The 16,774-nt window shown below is 38.6% G+C and overlaps 2 protein-coding genes across 3 annotated transcripts in view; both read right to left on the bottom strand.

Annotated features, from left to right (window-relative positions):
• Nucleotides 1-8,867: 8,867 nt before the first annotated feature.
• Nucleotides 8,868-14,599, bottom strand: LOC146449197 (uncharacterized). Its single transcript, XM_085101688.1, has 5 exons — nucleotides 14,478-14,599; nucleotides 12,869-13,143; nucleotides 11,797-12,173; nucleotides 10,404-10,654; nucleotides 8,868-9,239 (listed from the first exon to the last, which is right to left on the bottom strand). The coding sequence occupies exons 2-5, from the start codon at nucleotides 13,141-13,143 to the stop codon at nucleotides 9,042-9,044; spliced, it is 1,101 nt and encodes a 366-aa protein (XP_084957814.1). The 5' UTR covers nucleotides 14,478-14,599; the 3' UTR covers nucleotides 8,868-9,041.
• Nucleotides 14,600-16,230: 1,631 nt separating this feature from the next.
• Nucleotides 16,231-16,774, bottom strand: part of LOC146449196 (phosphatidylinositol 3,4,5-trisphosphate 5-phosphatase 2-like) — a 52,287-nt gene continuing 51,743 nt past the window's right edge. For both annotated transcript variants that reach the window (XM_085101485.1, XM_085101486.1), the window contains one exon: nucleotides 16,231-16,774. This exon is cut by the window's right edge and continues 1,216 nt beyond it. The gene's annotated coding sequence lies outside the window, so the exon portion shown is untranslated.

The following is a 16,774-nucleotide window of genomic DNA, read 5'->3' as shown; positions in this document are numbered from 1 at the left end:
GATTCCTTGCACAATGGTACTGAAAGTGGCGTTTTTTTTTTTACAGTTTCCGTTAGAAATATTCAAAACAGGAAGTTTTAACTAACAAACAGGTCTCCCGCCTGGCGCTTGCATAGGGGATAAATTAACTGACAGAAAATTGAAAATGTCAATATGGAGAGACAGAATTCAGTACTGATATAAATATGAATGTATAAAAAAGAATATATTTTAACTGGAGTTGAAAGATGGAATAACAGAAAGCAGAAAAACACTCGCAGTTATTTACGCGACTTAAAAAGGTTGCGAAAAGAAAGCCTGAAAAAAATTCAGGCAACTGCTTAGTTAAGTTGTGGCAATAACTGCAACAGGGGCCTTTCTTCTATTTAATCTTCCACTGGCAGTTTAAATATATGTTTAATATATTCATATAAATTAATTCATCCTACACGGGTATATTACGAGCATAAAATTTGACCTGAGCTCCCAGTTGGTTTGATGAGTAAGTTGGTAGAGCAAAATTTTAAGTATTTTTGGTTGGGTGCTCTGGGTTTTACGCTAAACGAAGGAAATTCATACACGCAAACTTGCACGTTGTAAAAAAAAAAAACAAGATTCGTACTGGTCGCGTCGGGACGTTAATTTCTCTTCTAGTCTAAACAAACGAAATAGCTCGAAATCGAAAGACAACAGTACACTGGCTTGGGCCAAAATTGTGCTTGTCGAGTTTGACAAGGCTCTGGATGGTCTCGACTTGGTTTTATTAAAGGACACAATGCACCATGTAATTTTCTCATAACAGAGGAATCCTTTCATTCTTAGTGGTCGCCAAAACTTCAATAATACGGCATGAAATATTTTCATTTCGTTTCCGTCTAATTAGTCTCGTATCGTTGGCCAGAAATGCAAAACAAAAAGTTCACGAACTGGGAAAATCTTTTAATGCTCGAACTTCCTTGTGTAGTAATATTTAAATTTCAATTTAAACACAAAATATGACCTGAGGTCCCAGTTGGTTTCATGCCGGTAAGTTGGTAGAGCAAAATTTTAACTATTTGTGATTGGGTGCTCTGGGTTTTACGCTAAACGAAGGAAATTGCATACACATAAACTTGCACGTTTAAGCAAAAACGAGATTCGTACTGGTCGCATCGGGACGTTAATTTCTCTTCTAAACAAACGAAATAGCTCGAAATCGAAAGACAACAGTACACTGGCTTGGGCAAAAATTGTGCTTTACGAGTTTGACAAGGCGCTCGTCTCCACTTGGTTTTATTGAAGGACACAATGCACGATGTAATTTTCTTATAAATTTTCTCATAACAGAGGAATCCTTTCATTTTTTGTGGTTGCCAAAACTTCAATAATACGGCATAAAAAACATTTTCATTTCGTTTCCGTCTAATTAGTCTCGTACCGTTGGCCAGAAATGCAAAAGAAAGAGTTCACGAACTGAGAAAATCTTTTAATGCTCGAACTTCCACGTGTAGTAATATTTAAATTTCAATTTAAACACAAAATATGACCTGAACTCCCAGTTGGTCATAACAGAGGAATCCTGTCATTCTTTGTGGTAGCCAAAACTTCCATAATAAGGCATAAAATATTTTCAATTTGTTTCTGTCGAATTAGTCTCGTATCGTTGGCCAGAAATGCAAAACAAAGAGTTCACGAACTGGCAAAATCGTTTAATCCTCGAACTTCTTTGTGTGGTAATATTTCAATTGTAATTTGAGACTCCGTTTGACTTTCCTGTTTTAAAGACCAAGAAAATAAAGTTCACTAACGGCGGCCGAACTTGTTTACATGGCTATAATTGTTATTGTTATTTCTTTTTTACCTTTCTGGGCATCTGAGTAGTACTGCAGCCGCACTTCACAAGAAATTTCAGATCAACAAACTCGAACTGAGACGATCTTTACCCCCGAACAATGATTCACTGTATGTATAATTGGTGAATACGAGAACTAGAAAGATATGGATTGGAAGTCGCAGGTGAATATTGATCACAATTGGATAGAGAAGATTATCATCCATCTGGGAATGACAGAGTTAAATAATGACACCAAACAATTTTGTCGTCTATGATTGACTGTCGGATGACTTTTAAGGGAAAATACTAACTTAAGCACTAATACCAATTTGTTTTTCTTCTTTGATAATTTCTATGAGGAAGAAAATAAGAGAGGAAAAAAAAAGAGATATTTGGAAGACGTATATATTATGCTTGACTAAAACGAAGATCCCTTACACAATTGTACTGAAAGTGGCGTTTTCTTTACACAGTTTCCGTTAGAAATATTCAAAACAGGAAGTTTTACTCAGCGAACAGGTCTCCCGGCTGGCGCTTGCGTAGGGGATAAATTAACTGACAGAAATTTGAAAATGTCAATATGGAGAGACAGAATTCAGTACCTATTTAGATATGAATGTATGAAAATATATTTGAACTGGAGTTGAAAGATGGAATAACAGAAAGCAGAAAAACACTCGCAGTTATTTAGGCAACTTAAGAAAGTTGCGATAACAAAGTCTGAAAAAAAATTCAGACAACTGCTTAGTTAAGTTGTGTCAATAACTGCAGCAGGGACCTTTTCTCTATTTAATCTTTCGCTAACAGTTCAAATATATGTTTAATATATTCATATTAATTTATTCATCCTACACGGGTATATTACGAACATAAAATATGAGCTGAGCTCCCAGTTGGTTTGATGAGTAAGTTGGTAGAGCAAAATTTTAACTATTTTTGGTTGGGTGCTCTGGGTTTTACGCTAAACGAAGGAAATTGTATACACACAAACTTGGACGTATTAAGGAAAAACGAGATTCGTAGTGGTCGCGTCGGGAGGTTAATTTCTCTTCTAAACAAACGAAATAGCTCGAAATCGAAAGAAAACAGTACACTGGCTTGGGCCAACATTATGCTTGACGAGTTTGACAAGGCTCTCGTCTCCACTTGGTTTTATTGAAAGACACAATTCACCATGTAACTTTCTCCTAACAGAGGAATCCTTTCATTTTTTGTGGTTCCCAAAACGTCCATAATACGGCATAAAATATATTCATTTTGTTTCTGTTTAACTAGTCTCGTATTGTTGGCCAGAAATGCAAAACAAAGAGTTCACAAACTGGCAAAATCGTTCAATGATTGAACTTCTTTGTGTGGTAATATTTACATTTCAATTTGAACACAAAATATGACCTGAGCTCCCAGTTGGTTTGATAAGTAAGTTGGTAGAGCAAAATTTAAGCTATTTTTGCTAGGGTTCTCTGGGTTTTACGCTAAACGAAGGAAACTGCATACGCACAAACTTGTACGTTGTAAGCAAAATCGAGATTGGTCTCTTTTTTAAACAAACGAAATAGCTCGAAATGGAAAGACAACAGTACACTGACTTGGGCCAAAATTGTGCTTGACGAGTTTGACAAGGCTCTCGTCTCCACTTGGTTTTCTTGAAAGACACAATGCACTATGTAATTTTCTCAAAACAGAGGAATCCTTTCGTTCTTTGTGGTTGCCAAAACTTCCATAATAGGGCATAAAATATTTTCATTTTGTTTCCGTTTAATTAGTTTCGTATCGTTGGCCAGAAATGCGAAACAAAGAGTTCACGAACTAGCAAAATCGTTTAATGCTCGAAGTTTTTTTGTGTGGTAATATTTAAATTTCAATTTGAGCTCAAAATATGACCTGAGCTCCCAGTTGGTTTCATAAGTAAGTTGGTAGAGCAAAATTATAAATATCTTTGGTTGGGTGGTCTGGATTTTACGCTAAACGAAGGAAACTGCATGCACACAAGCTTGCACGTTGTAAGCAAAAACGAGATTCGTACTGGTCGCGTCGGGACGTTAATTTCTCTTCTAAACAAACGAAATAGCTCGAAATGGAAAGACAACAGTACACTGGCTTGGGCCAAAATTGTGCTTGACGAGTTTGCCAAACCTCTCGACGGTCTCCACTTGGTTTTATTAACGGACAAAATGCACCATGTAATTTTCGCATAACAGAGGAATTCTTTCATTCTTTGTGGAAACGTCTATAATACGACATAAAATATTGTCAATTTGTTTCTGTTTAATTAGTTTCGTATTAATTGTTGGCCAAAAATGCAAAGCAAAGAGTTCACAAACTGGCAAAATCGTTTAATGCTCGAACTTCTTTGTGTGGTAATATTTAAATTTCCTTTTGAATCTCCGTTTGACTTTCCTGTGTTAAAGACCAATAAAATAAAGTTCACTAACGGCGGCCGAACTTGTTGATATGGATATAATTGTTAATTATTATTCCTTTTTTACCTTTCTGGGCATCTGAGTAGTACTGCAGCCGCACTTCACAAGAAATAGCAGATTCAGAAACTCGAACTGAGACGATCTTTACCCCCGAACAATGATTCACTGTGTGTATAATTGGTGAATACGAGAACTAGAAAGATATGGATTGGAAGTCGCAGGTGAATATTGATCACAATTGGATGGAGAAGATTGTCATCCATCTGGGAAGGAGAGAATTAAATAATGACACCAAACCACTTTGTCGTCTATTATTGACTGTCGGATGACTTTTAAGGGGAGATACTAACTTAAGCACTAATACCAATTTGTTTTTCTTCCATGATAATTTGTATGAGGAAGAAAATAAGTGAGGGAAAAAAAGAAAGAGATATGTGGAAAACGTATATATTATGCTTGACTAAGGCGAAGATTCCTTACACAATTGTACTGAAAGTGCCGTTTCCTTTTCACAGTTTCCGTTAGAAATATTCAAAACAGGAAGTTTTACCCAGCGAACAGAACTCCCGCCTGGCGCTTGCGTAGGGGATAAATTAACTGACAGAAATTTGAAAATGTCAATATGGAGAGACAGAATTCAGTACTGATATAAATATGAATGTATGAAAATATATTTGAACTGGAGTTGAAAGATGGAATAACAGAAAGCAGAAAAAACACTCGCAGTTATTTACGCAACTTAAGAAAGTTGCGAAGAGAAAGCCTGAAAAAATTCAGGCAACTGCTTAGTTAAGTTGTGGCAATAACTGCAGCAGGGGCCTTTCTTCTATGTAATCTTTCACTGGCAGTTCAAATATATGTTTAATATATTCATATAAATTAATTCATCCTACACGGGTATATTACGAACATGAAATTTGACCTGAGCTCCCAGTTGGTTTGATAAGTAAGTTGGCAGAGCAAAATTTTAACTATTTTTGGTTGGGTGCTCTGGGTTTTACGCTAAACGAAGGAAATTGCATACACACAAACTTGCACGTTGTAAGCAAAAACGAGATTCGTATTGGTCGCGTCGGGACGTTAATTTCTCTTCTAAACAAACGTAATAGCTCGAAATATAAAGACAACAGGACACTGGCTTGGGCCAAAATTGTGCTTGACGATTTTGACAAGGCTCTCGTCTCGACTTGGTTTTATTGAAGGACAAAATGCACCATGTAATTTTCTTATAGCAGAGGAATCCTTTCATTCTTTGTGGTTGCCAAAACTTCCATAATAGGGCATAAAATATTTTCATTTTGTTTCCGTTTAATTAGTCTCGTATCGTTGGCCTCAAATGCAAAACAAAGAGTTCACAAACTGGCAAAATCGTTTAATGCTCGAACTTCTTTGTGTAGGAATATTTGAATTTCATTTTGAAACTCCGTTTCACTTTCCTGTTTTAAATTAAAGACCAATAAAATAAAGTTTACTAACGGCGGCCGAACTTGTTTACATGGATATAATTGTTATTATTATTTCTTTTCTACCTTTCTGGGAATTTGAGTAGTACTACAGCCACACTTCCCAAGAAAGAGCAGATCAACAAACTCGCACTGAGACAATCTCTACCCCCGAAAAATGATTCACTGTGTGTATAATTGGTGAATACGAGAACTAGAAAGATATGGATTGGAAGTGGCAGGTGAGTATTGATCGGAATTGGATGGAGAAAATTGTCAAAGATCTGGGAATGACAGAATTAAACCATGGCGCCAAACCACTTTCTCGTCTATGACTGACTGTCGGATGACTTTTAAGGGGAGACAGTAACGTAAGCACTTATAGCAATTTTTTTTTTCTTTAATAATTTCTACCAGGAAGAAAATAAGAGAGGGAAAAAGGGAGATATGTGGAAGACGTATATATTATGCTTGACTAAAACGAAGATCCCTTACATAATTGTACTGAAAGTGGCGTTTCTTTTTCCACAGTTTCCGTTAGAAATATTCAAAAGAGGAAGTTTTACCCAGCGAACAGAACTCCCGGCTGGCGCTTGCGTAGGGGATAAACTAACTGACAGAAAATTGAAAATGTCAATATGGAGAGACAGAATTCAGTACTGATATAAATATGAATGTATTAAAATATATTTGAACTGCAGTTAAAAGATGAAACAGCAGAAAGCAGAAAAACACTCGCAGTTATTTACGCAACTTAAGAAAGTTGCGAAAAGAAAGCCGGCCTGAAAAAAATTCCGGCAACTGCTTAGTTAAGTTGCGTTAATAACTGCGGCGGGGGTCTTTCTTCTATTTAATCTTTTATCCGCAGTTCAAATATATGTTTAATATATTCATATTCATTTATTCATCCTACACGGGTATATTAGGAACACGCAATATGAGCTTCCGGTTGGTTTGGTAAGTCAGTTGGTAGAACACTGCACCACCATCGCAGAGCTCATCGGCTCAAATACTGCTCAAGTTTCGTTTTGCAACTGCTAGAGTTGCGCAAATAATTGCGCGGGTCTTTCTACGTGAATGAACTCCCTGATATTGTGGTGAACTCGAAAGTGGCCTCATTTGCGGACAACACTAAGCTGTACCGGAGGGTTGACTCCACCCAAGACGCTATCCTCCTGCAAAACGATCTAGACAAACTGGAGGCCTGGTCTATCTCCTCAGGCTTGGTTTTCAACTAAAAAAAATGCAAGCAGCAGCACATTACAAGAAAGTTCAATCCAGTTAAGTTACAGTACAAGATAAATGATAAGCCGCTAGAGGTCACCAATCACGAGAAAGACCTCGGAGTCTACGTTAGTTCCGACTTAACGTGGAAAAAGCACACGCTCGAACATTGCGCTAAGCCAAACAAGTTACTGGGGTTCATACGTAGATGTGCGATGGACGTTCTAAGCTCAAGCACCCGCAGAACTCTCTATTTAGCCATCGTACGTCCTGCTCTTCGCTACGCCACGCAAGTGTGGTCTCCGCAAACAATAGACGTCATAAGACGCTTCGAACGCGTCCAGTGACGCGCCTCAAAGTTTATTTCAGATCTACCCTTCCTATGTGAGGAAAGCTATAGAGACAGGTTCTTGTCAATTGATATTCTACCTATCTGCTATTGGCACGAGTTTTTGCACTTGGTCTTTTTCTTTAAGGCCACCCATGGTATTGTTTGTGTATCACATAACGTGCTCCCTGAACGCATTGTTCCTACAAGGGTTACTAGAGCAAGCACTAGCAATGCAAAATCTTTCAGACCAAAGAAATACCGCACTTCTACTTATCAGCACTCTTTTTTTGTAAGAACTTCTTGAACCTGGAACACTCTTCCCCTGCAGTTAAGATATGAACATGTAACTCTGAACCAATGTAAATCTCTGCTCTCCTCATACTATAAAGATGCACTTATTTCCCGCTTCGATATTTAGGACCCTAGAACCTAGAAATCTGTCTGTTTAAAATGTAATATGCCACGCAATCTTTCAGAGCCTATTTCGTGTTGTTATTTGTTTACTATAGTTTACTATCTTATTCGAGTGTTAAGAACTTTGTTAATCTTGGGTCCACAGTAATTGGCGCGAGCTGTTGTGGTCACCCTGCCTTAACCCAGTACTTGTTTATTTTCTGCTTACGTTGTCATGTTCTGTTTATAGCTTTATTATAGAAGGCGAGGTTTAATAACGGAGAAACAACAACAACAGGATATTAAATGTGAATTAGGGAGAAACGAAGACTCGGAAAGGGAGGTTGGCTGGACGCATCTCGATATGCCTTAATGTGACAGCATGAAGCTGTTAATGAGTTCATAAGTGCTAGATGCCTTGATGTGACAGCGCGATGCTGTTAGTGAGTTCATATGAGTCAATACGTGACTTTGTAGCCGCGCGATGCGGTTCCAGTTGATAGCCACAATTTGACCCTTTCTCACCATAGAATCTCCAGTAGCTCTGTGGTTAGAGCATCCGATCAGATCCCGCAGGGTCGTGGGTTCAAATCCCATCTGGGATTCGGTTTTTTTTTTTTCGAGTCTTCGTTTCTCCCTAATTCACATTTAATATCCTGAAGTCTAATAAAACACTATTTAAAACTTCATTATGCAGGCAATTAACTGGCACAGTGACAGTTAAGCGTGAAACAAACAACGTGTGGTTACAGCCAACTGCAAAATGAAACAAGTTTTTAAACACTTCTTTCAGTTTAGTATTGATAACTAATCACGTTTTGGAAACGCTCTGTGAACTCGTCGTTTAATTTACTCCATTTTTTTTATATCAGTGTTTAGTTGAAGTGATTGTTTCCCCGGAGTTTCGACGACATCAAATCCCTCCTATATAAATTTCTGAAAAGTCAGGAAGTGTGAAGTAATCCTCTTCCCCTTCCCTCTCCCGGTCTGGATTGGACGTTGCCGCATAATACAGAGGCAGTTTTGCGCGTTGATGAATATCAGAAAATCGGAGCTCAGTAAGGGCTGTTGGAATCCAAGATTGGGGCTAGGCACGTATTATTGAAGAAAGTCAGATGCTGTGTGGTAAATTTAACAAAGCAGCATTTTCCTTTACTGTACTCTCGGTTTGGTCCATCATGTCGCTATTATTTTCCTTCGCAGTATCAGCGTTGGTTAGTTCACTTTAGCATTCAATATCAGGCAAAAGGAAAGGAACTAAAAAGTAAGTTGAAGAGATCAAGCTCTTTATTGGCAAAAAATGGCACAGACACGTTGTGTTTACATTATTTAGTATGTTTTGCACTGCCTCACTTTTCCCTTATGGTGATGATGTGGTCTCTCGCCACAAACATGAGTTAAAACTACAAGTGACTACGAATATTAGCTATCTAGCTCGGTCAGTATCTTTTCAAAGCCTTCTCAGTCACCAGTGCGTGCCCTGTGAAAGTTGTTACTCCTGTCCAGGTTCCACTCAGATCGCGTTCACCCAGGAGATTGCCTTTTTCGTCAAAGAACTTTTCCCGAGCCTTGAAACCGACGTTTATTTCCTGCTTGAAAATGATAACTTTCACTTTATATTCCGTCTTTGCAGGCACCTAAGGTAAAGAAACACAATTATTATCTATTACTCCATCACTGCTTAAGCAGGAAGTGATTTACAGAACAGGGCCGCCACCAGTGCCCTAGGGTGATCTGAACATTCTGTTTATTCCTTTCCATATTTCCATTGGTTTCCGATAGCCGTCACGCGTCTGGGACCTTACATAAAGGACAATTATGGGAGCTTTCGTGAAAGCCTCACATACTTTGGATCATCGGTTTTGTGTGACGAATATAAGGGTTGCATTTCGTTCAAATCTGATAAATTTAGATACCCTATTTATTCATTTCAACGGAAGGAATACTCGAACAAACAGAACTCCATTTGTCACAGTCGATAGTTGAAAGAATTAAGTTCCACCACGTTATTTCGGGTAAGATGTTATCAAATGATTTAATAACAAGATTTTGTCCTATTCAATCGGAGACAGTATGTTACTGCGTCTTTCAATAGCATGTGGACTCTGAAGTTCAAGATTTAACCATCCGTTGCGTCTTCCACTGTCGTCAATCAGCTTAGCGGACCTCTTAGAAAACTCAGATGTTTTACTCATTGGATTCATGATCAATAGGTTACGTTTAAGAGCTGTGATTGGCGGATTTTGGTCCACTTTGTCGGTTTCTGTATTTTTGTGGTCAGTCAGTCGTCTCCAGAATTATGACTGACGGCAATTAAACGCGCGAAGCTTTAGTTGTGGTTTGAAGTTCGGAGTTCGTGTAATATGGCTTGGGAAACTAGTAGGTAATTTTCTCAAATTTCTCTATGTATGAAAGCCACTCAAACTTAGCTATATTATTGACCTCCAAAATGAATGAAGCCATAGAAAAACCAGTAATCCTTCCCACACTGGGCTTCTTTTCGACTTCAGAGTCCAAAGGGGGGGGGGGGGGGGAGGGGAGAGGTAAGGGGTCCCTCCTTATAACTCCGTGAGTAATGGAACTGTGACAATAAACCTTGGAGGATGGATAACACGTCTTAAGACTGGGAGCTTGTCGTTTGGTGAACTTGTTATAGATTTCACTCATAGGGAAATCTCTGCTCGGAATGACTTTCAAGCACAACCCACTGAAAGATACTACAAAAGAACAGGTTACCTTACACGAGGGTCTTAGACTGTGAAATAAAAGGACTTGTTGGCGGAAAATAAAGATACACTTACATTGAAGTTACGTTCATAGGTTAGCTCCTCTGTATTTTCCTTGGAGTTTGTGTAAATGTATGTCCCATAACCTTCCGCTGTAACTGATACCTGCCATTTGGAAATGGCACTTGAGAGTTCTCCAGAGTCGATGGTGGTCGTCACACTCAGTTTCCACCCGTGTTCGCTGGAGTAGCTGGAGGACGTCTTCTTTGTCCATTTCTTGGTGAATTTCCACGTCAGTGCAGATGAACCGTGATTGACGGTTGTGTCTGAAAAGAAAGCCTCTTCTTGTCAACCACTGAGGACATTTGAAACGTTTGGGCCGTCAAGTGCGACGGGTAAAAAAGTATTTGCAATTTAAACTAATTGTTTTTACAGTAAACATAAAATTTATTGGATTGCGGGTTGTCGAAAACTTCAGAAACAGTCAAGTATTATTATCATAAATGAATAATGTCTTTGCCTTTGTTCTACAAAAACTCTTTCCAACTGACGCAAGTTTCGTTTGGACGTTAACTCGTCGTTTATTGTGTGTTTCTGACGGATAAAATACCATCCAAACGCTATCAAAATTTCTAAAAGAATCCTGAAATTGCTAGCAAAGACCGAAACTTCGAAAATTGAGCTTTTAAAATAGAAAGATAAAGCAACATCAGATTTACTTTTTGCTATATGTACTCAATCGTCCCTCCTCACAAAGCTGCTTTATTCTCAGATGGCCATGGAATACTAAAGCAGTCCTTGTATTAATTCCTACGAGCGATAGGAAAAGCAAGGGCAGTTAGCGTAAACGTTTTACACTGCTACGATAATCTGGAAATTCCGACCATGGATTAAAAAAAAGATAAGTCAACCGATTCTCAGATCGACTGAAAGGCATGGAGAGGTCTGTTTTAGACTGCATTTAAACTTTTGCTTTTTCAAGTTAGAGGGGGATTATAGAGTGGTTTATAAAAAGATAGCAAACCCTTAAAGGCAAGGAAGCACTCAATGAATACGAAATGCAGCAGAAACATTGTGTATGAAATAGGTAAAAACACACACACTAATCTAACTGATAAGGTCGACACCAATGATACCCAGGTTAAAGTTAGAAAACTTTGAAACTATACAAACTAAGAACTTGTCTTAGAATTTCAGTTTGGGGAATATATATTGTCGCACAAAGAAAAAACTTAAAACAACGCACGTTTCAGGATCTGTTCTGAAATAAAGCAGCTGTGACCCTTGTCCCTGTTTCACTTCACAGTTCGTTTTCACTTGGGAGTATTAAAATGTCTCTTCAGACCACAGTTACGACCAGTCATCTTGTGGCTGTGTTTGTCTCGTAATGAGTTATATGCTTTTGTTTCTGTTAAAAACTGTCAGAACTTGATAATTTCAGTTAAACATCAGCGTTACGATTAAATACCTTGTAAGATGGACTCTGGTTTAGTCTGGATGTTGTTAGAATTGAGATCATCCACGTGAGTGATGGTCACGTGTCTTCGAGCCGTTTTGACCTGGCACAGTACTAGAGCATTGGTCAAAGTAAAACTTGGCTTTTGACTGTAGTCGTCTCCACAGTAAGTTACCCAGGAATAACGGCTGCTTTTTGTACAAAAGCCCAGCAGATTTTTCTTTATCCAATTTCTATGACAATCTTTAACATCCGCCTGTTTCAAATAGCAAGGGATCCAAGCCTTGCCGGTGTTGTACTCTACTACTTGACAAGGCTTGTTCTTGTAGACGTAATCCCTGAATGAGATCCAGACGTACTCAATTCCAGTCTGGGAAAGTCCATACTTCCTAATTAGAAGATAGGAAACAAAATTGATTCAGTGCTCACTGACATAGGGTCAGGATTTGAAGAACCGAGCCGTACACCCCCCACCAAAAGTTCCGAGAAGTACTACCCCCCTCCCTCCGAGCAAATGAAAGGAAGTATTGTCACCATTTATGATTTTACCTGGTATGATTTTACCAGCGCGAGGTTTGTTATTTGTACGAGTCGACCCTCTCAGGTCTAAACGTTTTATTAAGCGAAGAGCCTTTTTCTTGAAAACAGCAGTTTCTGAGCTAAATGAGACGTGCAGTGACTTTATATCGATAAACCTCCTCCTTATTAGTATGCGGTGTTTTATCTGCTGATAAAACACTCCTCATTAGTATTCGGTGTTTTTCTCGTATGCTATTTTCCAACGTTCACAAAAGCATAATTGTTATGACTTCTATTGACACACTCTTTTCCAGGAATGTTTTTGAAGCCGTTCAAAAAATTCACAACACATGTTTTATCGGGTCTAAAACCATTTGGCTGCGCCTCGCGGTTTTAAACCCGATAAAATCTCCTGTTCGTTTTTTAAACATTACATAAAAATTCCTTGAATCAAATTTTAAAACTAATTCTCTAACTTGTACTGAAGTACTGAAATGACCTCCATTTAACCCATACAATCGAGTCGCAGACATTAAATTTGAGAAAAGCAGATAAAGTAACATACCGGAGCACATAGAATTCGCCGCTTCCTTGCTCTCTTTCCCATCCCCACGGAAAATAAGCCTTACATTTGCCGTTGTCATCATGATAACCGATAGGATTTGCTCGTCCATATCTATTCCAGTATGGAGACCAAGCCGGTATGTGCTGGTCTGGGCCACCAAAGGAGTCTGCAGGAGGAGACCCGTAGCATTTCGACCAGCGGCCCACCTGGCCCGCCTCAGCAAGGTCCAAAATACTCAGGGCTGCGAGAAGCAGCGCAAGTGACAATGACTTCATCTGGTGAAACAAAAGTATATGTTTATGTCATCAGGTTATTGTCCAATACTAGAAAACACCTAGAAAGCCTCAATATTTTGATTGAAAATCGAGATTACGCTAACGTGTGGATTACAAATTTATTTTGATTAAAGTACTTTGCAGTAAAGTTAAAGGAAGGTTTCTGTACCATACAAATTATGCATACATTTTAGGACTCGACTCTATTCATGCCCGTCCGTCGTGTAAGAGGGTTTAGTATGGCAGTGATCATGTATAATTAATACTGGGGCTGTACGGAAATCTTTCCAAAGTTTGTAACTCATTGTATGAAGCGAGACAGCAGTGCGAGGTAAGTTAATTTGTAACACGTCATTTACATATAATATTGTATACATAAAATGAAAGATACAAACTCACTGTATTGATGAAGAAAATATAGTTTTAAAGTTTTAGGTGGTATAATTTTCTGCACATGATTAAAGTAGATGTATTAATGTGGCGTGCCAAGTTTAAATGCTGTCAACTAGTGGAGGCAAAATAATTATTTTTCTAATTTCTGAGTACCAATCCATGTACTGTCCCTCTTAAACTTGCCGCAAGTCGTCTTCTTATGCGCGAAATGAGTGACCGATGAGCGACGAGGTCGCGAGGACTTTGAGGAAGTCCATGTCCTTCTACGAGGAATTTGAAATTTTTCACAGATCATTTGAGAGCACGGGTATTTTGACACATTTACTTGCCCGGCTTAAAATTGGAAAATTGAAAAAACTTTCTTTTCTTCTCCAGAAAGAAAGCGAACAAAATTTCAACAAACAACACACAAGAGAGTTTAATTTATCGATAGCGGCATTTTGACAACATTTGATTGCGTTTTCGGATTCCGGATTCTCGATTTTAGATTAACGTTTCACGCTTTTACCGTTTAAACACGAAGCAAATTGGCATCCAGCGACTCGAAAAAGTCAGACGATTGAAGAAGTACGTTTGATTACAGATTACCTGATTCAAGAGCAACCGACTTCTACTATCCCTATTACATGTAGCAAGCTTGTTAAAGGCGTCTACATGAACTTGAAAACGGCAGCCTAAATGTTTCAGGTTGGCTTCAATTTCTTTCTTGGCCATCCACAGCCGAAAACGTGTATAAATAGTTTTCTTTATCAGAACAGCGTGTTAAAGAATTTTGATTTAACTTCTCGTCTGCTATGACGGAAAAAGTGCCGTGTGTTTTCACCGCCGCTCTATGACAAATGACTCTGAATAATCTTCAGGAGCCTGAACGTCCTTTTTAAGACGCTTGAAGGAGAGTAAAAAAGGTCGAATAAATCAGCCACTTAACAAAAAGCGCCTACCTTTGTGGATCAGTAGAAGTTATTGCTCTTTCTGTTTTCCTTGATCAGACTGCAAAGAACAGTTCTTCAACTTCAGCTCGCTTCACACTTCATCTGCTTTGTCAACCTGGTTTATATTGCCTCATGAGTCAAAAAAACATGTTCAGTGTGAAAAATTTCATTCCCAATGCACTGCCTTCCCAGGTGGTATACAAATTTACATGTGCAGGCTTTAACGCCTGCTATGTCGGTGAATCCACCGGATTATCTTGGCGCCAGGGTTCGCGAGCACTAACTTTCGGATCGTAATTCGCACATCTGCAAACATTTACAGAGTTCTGAGTCATGCAAGAATCTATTTTCTGGGGATTGCTTCGCCATTTTGGACTCCATTCACTTTCCAACTTAAGATTGAAAAAAGCCCTACATATTGAATGGGAACGACCCGCCCTGAACAAACAACTTAAAAGGCGTTAATTCAACACTCTTAGTTTAATTTTCGCCGTTGCTGTTATTCATCACTACAAATTTTTTTTTCGTTTTTCATAGAAGTATTTTGCTGTATCGCTTTAGAATTATACAATATTTTCATTCCGTACACGTCATTTGTTTTCGCTATTGTTGTTGAATCCCTTAAGTATTATGTAATATTTTCACAGATTTGTAATAACTATTATATTTCTACAACTTATAATCAACACTTCGTTGTCAAAATCAAAAATGCTAACAAAATCACATAACAAAGAAGTTTGTTGGGTTTTATAACCATTGCCTTTTATTGTGTTTGTAATAAAGTGGCGAAAAACTCGCGCGTGAAATCTTAGACAACGTCGTTGGGTAGCCAATCACCTCGCGAAAAACGGTATTCACTCGTTTGATATACATTCCATTGAAAATAAGTTGTCCTCTGCAATTTGAAGCGTAAACTGAGTGACCTATTGTAATGATGGGTAGCCTACCTTGCAGACGCTCTTTTGGCTCCTAACGCAATCTTTTGGTGAAGAAAGATTGCGTGACGAGCCAAAAGAGCGTTGGCTAAATGATGGGGTGATCTAAGTAGCATACAGTGGTTTCAACTTCAACAAAGGTTATCAAAAAAAAAAAAAAAGCTTAAAACCATACGCTACATCGCCGAAAGGTAGTCTGGAAAATACCCAATAATATTCAATAAAATCCCAGAATCCATATTGCCGCGTCTTCGCTGTACGGTCGAGGCATTGTGGATTCTGAGCGTTTATTGAAATTTTTTGGGTATTTTCCAGACTACCATTCGGCATTTTCGCGAACGCTTTACAATTTTTTTGGACAACCTTTGTCGAAACAGCTGTATGTTAGGTTGTAAACATTGGTAAAAGTAACCGGAAATGGAAAGGCAGCCGAAGCGGAAGTTCGTAACGTGTGACGTAGGTCACGTACATACGAGACAGTTTTACACGAAGGAAAGACGTTCGAGAAGTGTAATGAAAATCGATGTTCAACAACAAATACAATGTTGAAGTGCTCTGTGTTCACTGTGGTTTTATAGGGCGCGGGTAACCCATACGCTTATTTCGGGGTTTTGTTGGTAGTGCATCGTATAGTGCTCTACCCACTGTGTCGTCAGGTGTCTAAGAGTGAGTGAGTTTCCGTTAACAAACAGGTTCACAGCGCGTGTACATTACTTCCCACATGCACGCAATGGGTACCCATGTTTTCCTTTATCTGTCGCGAAATACCCGAAAAATCGCACGCGCTTTTATTTTTTAACGCGAAGAGTGCAAATGAGGCGAAAAGCTTCCCAGAAACTGTTTATTCATTTATTATTTGTTTATTTATTTACTCTGTTGGGTCTTAGCAAAGTGATATATGAACATAACTGAACTGTAAAACCTGACAACTCTTCTCTTCCTTTAAGTCATTTAGCTTTTAATTAACGCCTTCTAGACGGAATTCGGTTTATAATGGTATGGTACAAAAAATTAATATAGGCTTGAACTCCCAAATGCTATCAGTATCTATCTTCTCCTTACCATATCACCACTTGATCGAACTTGAGAGGGGCAAGAGAATACGACAAATGATCAAGATAAGAGATAAGGGGAGAACAGTAAAGACAGTGTGCATTTTGATATTCCCCACTCTAGAAACTGTGAGAAGACTTGTACGAGCTAGGGATTGTGCGATCGTTAGTGTAGGCGGATGGACATCATGCCTACGAAGAAGGTATTTTCCGGCGTTTACTCGGGGTAGCGAAGCTGTTGTAAAGGACGGTGCCTACTTATAAAGAAGAATTTTTGTTTGGTTTATAACTATGCGGGGAAAGCAGATCTTAGCAAGGG

The sequence above is a fragment of the Pavona decussata genome, unplaced genomic scaffold (genome assembly GCF_977016875.1).
Source record: "Pavona decussata unplaced genomic scaffold, jaPavDecu1.1 SCAFFOLD_602, whole genome shotgun sequence".
NCBI classification, from domain to species: Eukaryota; Metazoa; Cnidaria; class Anthozoa; order Scleractinia; family Agariciidae; genus Pavona; species Pavona decussata.
Note: the sequence above shows the minus strand (reverse complement) of the source record. Positions and strands in the feature narration are given on the sequence as shown.

Bases quoted from the DNA above. Each gene is read 5' to 3' on its own strand.
- LOC146449197 (XM_085101688.1), bottom strand. From the start codon at position 13,143: ATGAAGTCATTGTCACTTGCGCTGCTTCTCGCAGCCCTGAGTATTTTG. The intron at 12,174-12,868 runs GTATGTTACTTT...TCTTCTAATTAG, and splicing joins GGCGAATTCTATGTGCTCCG to GAAGTATGGACTTTCCCAGA. The intron at 10,655-11,796 runs GTATTTAATCGT...CTTTCTTTTCAG, and splicing joins ACCAGAGTCCATCTTACAAG to ACACAACCGTCAATCACGGT.